The following is a 12,500-nucleotide window of genomic DNA, read 5'->3' on the forward strand; positions in this document are numbered from 1 at the left end:
GTGAGGCTTTGGGTATCAAAGCTCCACTGAGCTTCCCTCGCCTCGATTCAACTTACATTAGCTCGGATTGATTCTAGAGGGGTTTGCTTAAATTGTAACGAATTCCCTTTCGAAGGATTAGAAGCTGGTCTAAAAACAATCTAAGTGGAGCCATCATGCTTGTTGTTTGCTAGATTTTATAGGTTTGATTTGGTCGAGTCAGCCTTGTTTGTGATTGGTAGAATTCCCTTGCAATTAAGAATGTTGAACTGGTATGATAGAAGCCAATACAATGATTATCGACCTGAATTTGAATATGGACATCATCCTTTCCATGACCATGTTGGGAATAGTGGTTAGGAACGCCATCCTTTTCAAGGTTATGGTTCATACCATAGTGAGCCCAATTACTATCCACACGCGCATTGGTCTTACGAGCAAGAAAATCAGGAACATTATAGTACTAGTTACGCGTTTTTGGAAAATTACTTAAAAACTAGTCCTGATTATGATATTTCTGAACCTGTTGCTTCTCTAGAAGAGACCCAACAACGGATTAAAAGGGCGTATAAATGTTTAGTTGCAATTAATAGTTTAAAAGAAGAGTGTACACGGTATTCTGAGATGATAAACGAGAGTAGTGAACGTATAAGTGTTATGCTCAGTGAAATTCAGGCACGTCTATAGGCATAAAATGAACAGTTAGCTAATGCTGCTCGAAATGATCTAAATTTCCAAAATAGTGTTTCTAATTCTACCCTTGATATCAATAGTGAATATTTGCCTAATTTAGAGGACGAGGTTAGAATAAAAGACACTACTTATTTATATAAGGTTCAATCATCTTCGTACTATTATGATGAGGATAGTAGTAATGAAGAATCTGAAATGTGTAGGCATAGTGATCAGGAATCTATTAATCCAATTGAGCTTTATAATGATTCTAGTTCAAATCCAAATAATTTTTATGATTATTCACCTATTCAAAAGGACGAGGATTTGATTAGGGATACCACCGTTTTAGACGATGTAGTTTTTCCTTTTGATTACGAAGCCGATAATGCCTTAGAGGAACTGGTTTATTCCGAAAATGTTGTTTTAGAGTCTAGCGACTTAGAAACAATAGTCTTAGACGAAGAAAATGAACTCGTAGAGCTATTAAATATGAGTAAGGATGCGTCGCTTGAGTATAACCTCGAAGGAGCAATTGACTATTTTCAGGATTCCAATAATCTAGAAATTAAGGAAATTGTAACTAGCCTATCTAGAGATACCCAAAAATATAAGTTTGGGGGTGATTATCATTCTCCTTGTGCCATACATTTAGCTCTTACAAAGATCCCTCATTTTGGAATTGATATCTCTGCCTCGACCATTTTACAAGATTACCTTCATACTCGTTTTCCCGAACCTAATTATGTCCAGGAAGAAGTTCAGTCATTAGAAACCCATCCTATGGTTGATGTGGTTTGCCCAGGCAATAATACCAAGATTGCATTTGTTTTCCCACCAAATAGTTTGCTTCCAATTGTGGGAACGTATAAATTTCAAATGTGTCACTTATTAAGTTCTGAGACTAAGCCTAAGTACTTTAGGTTGATAGAACCGACACATTTTCTTAAGAATGACCACTACTCTCATTGTGGTCAGTTATGTAAGTCAAACCTGATTGACTTAGAGGATCCTCAATTATTTAGGTTATTGTTTTGTGCTTCTAAGTTCTTATTTGAGTTTTTCCAGACTCTAGGACCTAATGATTCGGACCCCCCTATGAAGAAACGCAACCAATGAAAATATTTTATTTAGAACCTTTCATAGAACCTGAACCTGAAACACAATTAGATATAAATATCTTAATCGGGAAACTATATAAGGGCATGCTATCCTTGTTCACTTTCTTGGGTTATTGTAGTTTCCTTTGGTCAGCTCTTTTTGGTTTTGAAGACCCACAATTATTTCGACTGTTACTTTTTAATTCTATGAGATGACTAATTCCTTTCGATGTCTGGATGAAGACTTTAAACTTAGCGCTTCTTGGGAGGTAACTCAATCTCATGCAACACGGTAATATCTTTCCTTAACTCTTTTGCTTCAAATAGTAACAATTTCTCTCCTTGTTCATGCTTTTAATTTTATCTTTAGAACATTGAAGACAATGTTAGATTTAAGTTTGGGGGTATGGGAGAAACTTTTCAGTTGCAGAATAAATAAATAAACTCCAGAGCCTAGAAATTTATGCTTATTAAGGTTGGCACTAACCAATCTAAGTGGATGGGAACATCTTGGTTATAGGAGTTGAGGAACCAATCGGATTAGATGGAAACATCGAAAGAGTCTATTCATAAAAGCACAGAGATCAGGTGTTAGTAATAACATGATAGTTTCACCATATCTCGTTGAGTCCTTTTCACTTATATTCTTATTTTGTTTTGTTTTTAAACTATGTTTCTCTAAGAGAGTAGGTGGGGCCCACGATTCAAGTTGTTACCACTGCTAGGGTGGAATAAAGTGATTGAGATACCAAAAAAGAAAAAAAAAAGACCATACCAATTAGACCAATCGGAATAAACATTAACACTTGGATAACAATATGTGTGTGTTCTCCCTGTCTCCATCGCCTAAGCAAGCGTGGAATGCAGGACCCGTGAGAACTATCATGTAATCTGCTGACAAGAAGCATGCGCTTGGATCCAAAAGATCTATTCACGCCGTTAATCAAAAAAAAAAAAAAAAAAATTGTTCTATGTAGTCAATCACTGGTTCCCTTGTATATGCCAGTGTGTTGATATTAGTCAGACCGGTATCTCAGTCCATTAAGATTGGTTCATCATAGTAGTGGCCTTCAGACAGATATGGGAAACACCGTTCACCTAGTAAACATCAAAACCATCTATGTTTTTCTATATCCATCTCATTATCTATCTATGTGATTAGTTTTGACTCCGGTTATGATGTCCATAGTGAAACTATTTGAGTAGAGCTCTGTCACTTATATATGAATTTTGGAATTTCGCATCAGGGTACTTCCTCCTATAGTCAATGTTTGTATGCCAACCAAGGAGATTCTTTAGTGCCTTCCAAGGTTCTGCGTAGATAGTTAGGTTTTGGAGTAAATGGTTTTTTGTGGGTACACCTCTGATAAACCCACCCGAGATTAACTCGGTCACTTTTCAAAAATAAATTTTGCTCGAGGACTAGCAAATAATAAGTTTGGGAGTATTTGATAGACGCATTTATGTGTCTATTTTGTTATCAATGTTCTGTATTGTTAGACTCGATTAAATACTTATTGTGTTATTTTATATTTTTGTAGATGTTTTTGGAAAAATAAGCTCTTGCGGCGAAATTGGCTCGAAAAGTGGTGTTTTACACCCTAGGATAGAGTACTAAAGACACCCCAGAAATGCACCGGAGGAACCCAGAAAAAGTGTTGGAAACACCCCAGAAAAATTACTAAAGGCACCCCAAGGGACATGTGTTATTCGGACTCCAGCAACGGATAAGGGGGCGACCACTGGATAAGGGGTGACCTTCTTCACAAATTCAAAAAAATATTTTGGTGGGAAAATATTTGCTCTTCACTGGCAGATTTTATCGATTGCATTTGGACGTGATTTTGTGCGATTCAATCGCTGAAACTTTGTGGAAAGATGTAATATATCATAACAGAGCTGGTATGGGTGATTGTTTCGACTGAATTTGGCTGGATAATCACGTGGAAGAAATCAGGGCAACACGGGTTTGAAAATGATATTCACGGATTTTTAGCAAGTTTGATGTGTGCTGCTCGTGTTTGGATGACACTTAGTCATTGAAGATGCGTGTAGAAGCTAAATAAGGGAGTATCATAAGATGTTTACGCGTGGAGAATCATTTCAGGGAAGAAAATATTCGGAAAATACTTTCTTTTAACACCGAGTAATGGAGGATCATGGAGATTTAATGAGCGTGATTTCTTGTCGCTATTGGGTATAAATATGGAAAATAAAACTTATGGAAAATAAAACTTACGTATAAATCCTTCTGGTTTCATGTAAAGAGATTCCATCAACTTGCTATACTACCGACTCCCCAAACCGGAGGTTGTTCGTAATACAAAGGATTGTCTAGCACTCCGCCTAAACAAGAAGTGAGTCACTCCTTTAGAATAAAATTTGAATGAAGGCATGAAGAGGGGAGTATCGGTCAAGGATTGCTCACAGAAATATGAAGCTAATGCGCACGGTTTTGGGTTTTAAAAAAGAAAGTCATGGGAGCCTTTCACTTGATATAAGAGGAGTTCATATCAAATAAGAAAATATTTGATAAAAATGAAGAGTTTTATGGCTCAAGGAAAGTCGTTTTCACCATAGCGGTCATCATAACCTTCTTTTCCATCAATTGCAACTCGTCTTGTCTTTGCGAATTTCCCATCTGAATCCTCAATCTTCGTAGCTCATTCAAGATTTCGTGGTCCATAATCCCTCTTGCTGACTCATCAATATCTCTTTCTCGCCCCTTACTTTCGTTTTCCTCCTCGCGCCTTCTTTCTTCTTCGTATCTTAGTTCACGATTTTCCGCTCTCGCCTCCATCATCAGCCTTCTTAGGTTAGTTTCTTGGTCGTATCCTTCTAGCAACCTTCTCTTTTGCATTACTCATTCATCCTCTCGATGTTGGGTCCTTTCCCAAGACGAAGCCGTTACCATTTCTGAATTCGCGCCTTCTTCCTGCGAGATTCTAACCCATACCTCGCTGCCACATTCGTTCTCCTCTCATTTCGCCTGACTACCTCGTTCTGCCGTCCCTGCTTGCCTTTCCGACCGACACCTTATCCACTTTTTACTTCGAAAAAGTGTTTTATTCGGCCTTTCCGACCGGCACCTTATACGCTCAGCTTGCCTTTACGTTTCCTTATAATTTTTCGTCTTTTATCTGTGACAGCCGCCTCTCCCTTTTCCCCTTCCTTCTGGTCTTCCAATCATTTGCTCCTCCTTACCGCTATTAGTGGTTCCGCTCGTCTTGCCTTCTCTGCCATCTTTCAATTCTCGTTGAATCCGATTTTCCGTCTGCCGCCTCACCGACTTTCTTTTCCAGATCTTAAATCTTCTGGGCTTCCAATCACTAGATCTACAAGACTTTCTTCACAAACAACTCTCCTAGATTTCAAGAGATCACAACCTCAAAATGGTTTTTTTCACAACTTCTTAGATGAGGATGGATCCCCGATCTAAGATCCCTGTTTCTGGACGCCAAAATGTAACTACTGGAAATCCAGTAGTAGACCCAAAAGGAAAGTAACCATGATCTAAGACATGTTTAATAATATGAATCCCAAAATCTTTATTAATGAATCATACAAAGAAATCAAAGTACAAGTTCTTAAACACAAGGAACCCTAATATCCTCTAAGCAAAGCTCTCCCACTCAACTAAAATCTGCCCTCCCACATCTTGCCCAAGGAACTCTACTTATACGCCAACTAACCCTAATGGAGTACATCTCATTTTAGTTCGCTACATTCTCGCGGAGGTGCCCTTTACTTCGCCTGAATTATTTTATATAAAGTTTTTCCCTTTCTTTTCTCTATCCTCACATGGGCTTGTCGGGACACCTGTCTCTTTTCTTGCTCCATAATTTATCTATTTCGTGGCATATCTTCTCAACCAAGTTAGCTTCTTTCGCTTATCTCCATTTCGAGGCTACTGTCTTGTAGGGCACTCCAGTGATCCTTCGTAACACATATTTCCCTAGGAGATTACTTCGTGATGAAACACTATCTCGCACAAAGATTTTCTTCGTCAAATAGTCAATATTGGCGACTCTGACCTGATTTGACAAGTCACTGACGAAGATTTTCGGGGCAAGGTACAGAATCTTTTGGCCGGATTCTCGCGTCTTCCCTATGTCCACGTGGCGGTTCATATCTTGGTATTCACATAATTAGTTTTTTATCTCACAGATTTTCTTGGTGGGTCCCGGTGGGCTCGGAGGAGGACAACAGGGGGTCCCGCCTTTGGTTTTGGTATTGTGTCTGGCGGTGTTTTGGTACGTTTTTTTTCTTAGTTCATCAACAATTTTTGTTCTTTAGTTCTTATGGACAGACCGAGCACCAGAACCACACAAAAACTGAATAAGCTTTTTATCTCACAGATTTTCTTGATGAGTCCCTGTGGGCCCCGCGGATGACAACAGGGGGTCCCGCCTTTGGTTTGGTTTTGTGTCTGGCGGTTTTTTGGGACAGTTTGTTTCCTAGTTCATCAAGAATTTTTGTTCTTCAGTGCTTCTGGACAAACCGAGCGCCAGAACCACACAAAAACCAAATTTGCTTTTTATCTCACAGATTTTCTTGGTGGGTCCCGATGGGCCCCGCGGAGGACAACAGGGGGTCCCATCTTTGGTTTGGTTTTGTGTCTGGCGGTTTTTTGGGACGTTTTTTTTTCTTAGTTCATGAAGAATTTTTGTTCTTCAATGCTTCTGGACTGACCGAGTTCCAGAACCACACAAAAACCGAATTAGCTGAACCATTCACAGGATTCCGAATATATATGCTAAAGGAGCTGAACCATGTCCAACATAGCAGAAACATGGGCATGTTCATAAACGCATGCTATTTGCATTGCCAGATATCGGAAACTAACTCATGGCATTCGGTGGATTCTCCTAGAATCGACAATAAGGTTATAATTTGCCTGATTCCATTTCTAGATATAGAGATACCCGAGGCCTGTTATGCGTTGCTAGTTCAATGCATCATGTTAGGGAGCTTTAACTGGTATAGTGTGCTTAAACCTTCTCTCTCCCACTCTTTTGGACAGACTATTGCAGAAGCAGTGGGAGATGGGTACTTCAACGGATAATTGATGGCCCGTACCACTCCAATCCTACATGTCAAAATTAGGACTTTAGTACTTTTCATAAAGCAAGACGAACTAAAATCAAGATAATTGGTGGCCCGTACCACTACAATCCTACTTGTCAAAATTAGGACTTTAGTACTTTTCATAAAGCAAGACGAATTAAAATCAAGATGAAGAGTGAAAATCTCCATTGCCTTCAATTGTCCAGGGAAGTTCTATCTACACTGTATAGAATATCCAGATATATATATGTATAGAATATACATGCTGGTTGTATATTTGACTATGTTGTATTTTCTTCAGTGTAAATCCCGTAAAACTGTTATATGGAGACATGATTTGATCAAAACTGTAAATATTATATATCAGTTGACTCAACATTCTCAAATTTCTTAACGGATTTTCTAAAAAAGTTGTTCGTTACCTTCTATAAGTCAGATTTCACGCATTTTCTTTGACTAGTATGGCAAATAGAAGATAATATGCTTTTCTAAGGTGACATTTCAGTATTCTTTATTGGTATTTTTTTCTTCTAAATTTTTACAGGGAGTTATGTTCTCTAACCATGTCCTAAATTTTGCTTCAAAAAAAAAAAAAAAAAAATATCCTAAATTTTTATAGGGAGTTATATTCTCTAACCATGTCCATGTGAACATGTCAAGTCCAAAAATGGATTCACCTCTGGTTGACCGCTTTTTGAGGATCTGGCATGGATGCATCGAATTCTTACATTTGAGATGTTGTTCACAAAATGCAACGTAAACCCTTTTTCACGGCTTAAATAAATCATCACCATAATTTTGTTTGGTTACAACTAATACAAATTAGTTAAAAAATCAGTTAAATTCGTTAACAGTTACTTTCCTTAATTCGTTAATCATGTGCCAGTTGTATTAGTCTGTTATATTTTCTCCTATAAATCTAACTTTCGTTCTCAGTTTTTGTTAAGACAGAGGTTTTGGTATTATTTTTAACTTTCTTGTTCAAATTTTCTTAAAACAGAGAATTTGGTGCTATCATTTTCTAAAATAATAGTACCAAAACCTCTGTTTTCAAATTCTTTCCAGGGCCTTTTGTAATGGGGAAATTAGCAAGTAGTTTCGCAAACCGGAGAACAAATGATATTATAAAAAATGGTGTGAGACTCTTGGTTGTTATTGGAATCATGTATACAGCAGAGACTGCCGATGCAGTTAATTTTGATTTGTCGCTAGGATTGTTTCAGTACCCCAACCCCGACGCTGATTCTAAACTAATTGAAGTGACAAAGTTGGTTAATGCTTCGCAGACAGGAGCCGGTAATGCCAATTTTAGACTTTTTTGATTCCGTATTTTTATCTTCTATGCAGTACTTATTTTAACAAACCATGCAATTGTTAATTTTTACTGCAACCAATTTTCGAATTATTTTGATGTGCTTCTCCTATTCAATTGTTTTATATTTCTTCCCCATGAAAATCAAACGACGCAATTTTTATCAACCAAAATAATTACTTTTATCGAACAACGCCCAGAAACATCTAGGATGCTGATAAGAAACAGAAACGAAAGTGATACACTTACCTTGGGTTGGATGGCGCGGCGTGTCTCGTAAGGGACAGTGGCCCACCCTCTCTCTTGTGGGACAGACCGCGGGATCCAAACGTGCGGTCCGTTTATACTTGTCCGAAACAAAAGTTGTCTTACTTTGGCTATTTTTGTTTGGTAATTGCTAAATTTAATTAGACTCAATCGTAACTTGCTGCTATATAATAGACTCACTCAAGAACCCGTGCCCAAATAAAACCATTCTGAAGGCTATCCCAATAAAACAAAAAAAAAGGTTCTACATATCAAAATGGAGGATCTATATATCGAAATGTTGCAGTAAAACTGTCTATTATGAAGTAATTTGAACTTTTGATTTTTTGTTTACTGTATTTTCTAATTGATATTTGGATGTTTGGGAAATAGTTTGTCTAGATGGAAGTGTACCGGCGATTCATTTCAGCGAAGGTTTTGAATCTGGTACTGATAATTGGCTTATTCACCTTGAGGTATACATATATAACTCTATTCTCCCTTTACATTCTCTCTAGGCTTCATTTCCTTTTAAGCACTACGTCAACGAGGAACCGATGGTCTGTCTGTAAGGACGGTGTTCACAATACCAAAAACAAAAATCAATCCCAGAAGTTAAAAAACTATCAAATTTCATTTCCCAGAACCAATGGTCCGTCTGTACTATTTCAAAAAAAAAAAAGAAAGAAAGAAAAATTCTTCCCTCCCTCCCAAGTGTCGAGCAGCTTAAAATGCCTCAATAAATCAGAGTGGTGCAACTTATTTTATTGAACAAGTTTTTTCGGGACTAGTCGTTTGCTAGGTTAGCTAGAGCAATTTGCTATTTCTGGTGTTTGTGCATTCATGACCGTTGTTTTTTCTTCTTTTGAAGGGTGGTGGCCAGTGCAGTTCACTAGAGGAATGTGCCGGTCGTACGACGAATGAAACTGGATCGTCGAATTTCATGACGCCAATGGGTTTTGCCGGCATTTTGAGTCGCAACAAGTCAAGAAATCCTGGTAAAACATTGTTTACATACTTGCCATCCTTCTGGTGTTCCGGAGTTTGTTTTTGTTTCAAGTTAATGTTGTATTTATTCGTCACCGCTCGACACCGAACATTTTGATTTTCTTAGACGTGAACATGCTTTCTCTTATGTAGAGTTCTATAACTGGAACCGAGTAAAGGTACGCTACTGTGATGGTGCGTTTTTTGCTGGGAGTGCCAGCGGCGAAAATGAGGTGGTTTACATTCAAAACTTTATCCATTGTGCACTTTTCAAGTAGATATTCTCGTATGGTGGAAGGTACTAATACTTCCAGTTTTTTTTTGTGTCTTCTTTCGTAGGCTTCAAAAGCTAAAGGACTCTTCTTCAGAGGGCAGCTTATCTGGGACGTAGTTATGACCGAACTCCTAGGTTTAGGGATGGCTAATGCTAAACAGGTCTGTCGTTGAAGACACGTCAAGAAAAGTAATAATTTGGTAAACATTTGAATTTCTTGGGGCGTAGATTATAACGACACAGATCATGCAGGCTTTTCTTACAGGTTGCTCGGCTGGTGGATTGGCGACCCTCTTACACTGTGATAGTTTTGCAGAACTTTTTACTCCTGGCAAAGTTAATGTGAAATGTCTGTCAGATGCAGGGTTTTTCATCGACGAGTATGTATACAACACGATTATATATGTTTCAGCTTGTATCTTGTTTTCATTTCTTCGTTGTAACTTATGCTGCACTCGTTGCTGAAACTATAGGAAAGATTTTTCCGGTGCCAACAAAGTAGAATCTGTCTATCATGATGTCGTAACCTTACAGGTTTGCTTTGAACTCAACGCCTACTTGTATTCTTACAGATTTTCTGTTACATTTTGTGTAATTCACTTGAAGCTCTACCTTAGGGTATGGAGGCTAATTTGAACAAAGAGTGTATCTCGCAACTGAAACCATCCCCAGAAAGCCAGGTTCGTTGCCCAATCACTTAATATATATTTGCAGTATTTTGTGCTCTTTGCTGCCGCAAAAATTGGATGACATGCAGATCTTATGTCTTTTGAATTCCTATATCCCGATCCCAGTGTTTATTTCCTCAAAATTTTATCAACAACATAAAGACGCCGGTTTTCCTCGTAAATCCTATATATGATGCGGTTCAGGTAAAGAAACCGTAACATACCAATGTCCATTCATTTGCAAACTTGTATTTTCGAAACATGTCTCATGTTTTCGGTTCAATTGGTGTTCAGATGAGCCTTTTTTATATTCCACCTTCGTTACTAAATGATTGGTACCCGGCTTGTGCATTCAACTATGCTAATTGTACCAAAGCTCTGATCAAGGAACTTCAAGGTAATAACCCCTCGATCGTCTATTTACACATGATTCTAGAGTATTAGAGTAAAGAGTGTGACAAGGACTGCAACAAACAGATAGAAGAGACTGCGCAGTATACTCATTCCAACTTGATTGCTCATCCGTTTGCTTGTTTATAAACTATGATTCACAGACTTCGCAGGATTCCGGGGTTCCATGTTGAAGGCACTAAGCCAATATCAGGGGAAGAAAGATATGGGTATGTTCATAGATCCATGCTTTGCTCATTGCCAGACGGATACCGACAAATGGCATTTGCGTTCTCCGAAGATCAACGATAAGGTAAAACTTAACACGCCGATGCTTCGATAGTTAACTTTGCACATTTTATTCTAGGAGGTAAACCTATCAATCAATGGTGGCACTGATGCTCCAAGCCCATGCAATATTTTTAACCTTCTTGATTTTTCTGGCAGACCATCGCAGAAGCAGTGGGGGATTGGTATTTCAATAGAAAGACGGTACAGTATATCGACGATCGCGCATTAAGTGCCAATCCTACTTGCAATAACAAAGTGTATGAATCCAAGCTGGAACGCTTATTGCATTAACCATGAAGTTCGGTGGTGAGGTTGGATCCGGGGGGAATTACACAAAGCATTACAAGGTTGAATCCATTAGCAAGGGGCGCCTCGGAAAGAATTATTGTATTTTAATTAAAAATTATATATACAAAAATAAAGATTTCCTTCTATTCTTTTTTGTTGTTTATTTTTCTTTTTTGATCTATAGAGAAAGGATTAGATTAATCAAAAAGTGGGGATATAAAAAGATTATACTATACCTTAAGTAGAGTACAAAAAAGAAGATGGAAAAAAACCAACAACAGCAACATGACTGATAACAGGCCACCAAGTCCAGTGAGGATCGAATTAGATTTTAAACCATTTCTTATTTACATCAACAAAACTTACAAAATTATACTTTAAAATTGCTCGAGCTGAATGTCAGTATTTTCTTAGGGAATCTAATCTATTTCAAGTGTGGAAAAATCATGGAATGTCAAGTCTAATGGCTTCCAAGTTGGGGTTTTCCACAGAAAATCCAAGCAAGGTTCCACCGTTTCGTGGAAGGGTTCGTGGAATCCACCTGAACGCCAATAAGAATAGCATTAAACGCTATTCTTAATAGCGCTAAGAAAACGCTATTAAGAATAGCGTTTTTTTTTGTCCGTAGATTTAGGATGAGTTGTTGAAATCTAACGGCTGAGAAAAAAACGTTATTCTTAGTAGCGTTTTTTTAGCGCTATTACTAATAGCTTTTTTTTAGCGCTATTAAGAATAGCGTTTTCACTATTCCACCACTACACTTGCACTTCCATCCACGGTTCCAAATGCTGAGGTGGCATGGAAGATGGAAGATGGAACTCTTCCACCATAAGACTTGCTCTTATAATGTCCGCTCGACTATATTTGGTTTTCCTCTTGGTCCTAGACCAAATATACTCTGAGATTTGGTTTTAGTCCGGGTTTTCTCTTTAGTCCGTCCCGCTGTGTCTGCTTTGTGGACCATCTTTATAGTTTTACTCGCCCGCTGTGGTTGCTTTAAGTAGAGTACAAAAAAGAAGATGGAAAAAAACCAACAACAGCAACATGACTGATAACAGGCCACCAAGTCTAGTGAGGATCGAATTACATTTTAAACCATTTCTTATTTACATCAACAAAACTTACAAAATTATACTCTAAAATTGCTGGAGCTCAATGTCAGGATTTTCTTAGGGAATCACTGACAACCGCGGAATAACGGATCTTGAGATATTATGATGAATAAT

General features: G+C 38.0%; 1 protein-coding gene across 1 annotated transcript; it reads left to right on the forward strand.

Annotated features, from left to right (window-relative positions):
- The first annotated feature begins 7,750 nt into the window (after positions 1-7,750).
- Positions 7,751-11,457, forward strand: LOC113308102 (pectin acetylesterase 5-like). Its single transcript, XM_026556585.1, has 12 exons — positions 7,751-8,114; positions 8,770-8,852; positions 9,248-9,374; positions 9,517-9,596; positions 9,703-9,798; positions 9,890-10,017; positions 10,111-10,171; positions 10,255-10,317; positions 10,432-10,509; positions 10,600-10,702; positions 10,860-11,008; positions 11,143-11,457. Exons 1-12 carry the CDS (start codon positions 7,895-7,897, stop codon positions 11,275-11,277), a joined length of 1,323 nt encoding a protein of 440 aa, XP_026412370.1. The 5' UTR covers positions 7,751-7,894; the 3' UTR covers positions 11,278-11,457.
- The last annotated feature ends 1,043 nt before the right edge of the window (positions 11,458-12,500 follow it).

The sequence above is a fragment of the Papaver somniferum genome, chromosome 9 (assembly GCF_003573695.1).
Source record: "Papaver somniferum cultivar HN1 chromosome 9, ASM357369v1, whole genome shotgun sequence".
In the NCBI taxonomy this organism is placed as follows: Eukaryota; Viridiplantae; Streptophyta; class Magnoliopsida; order Ranunculales; family Papaveraceae; genus Papaver; species Papaver somniferum.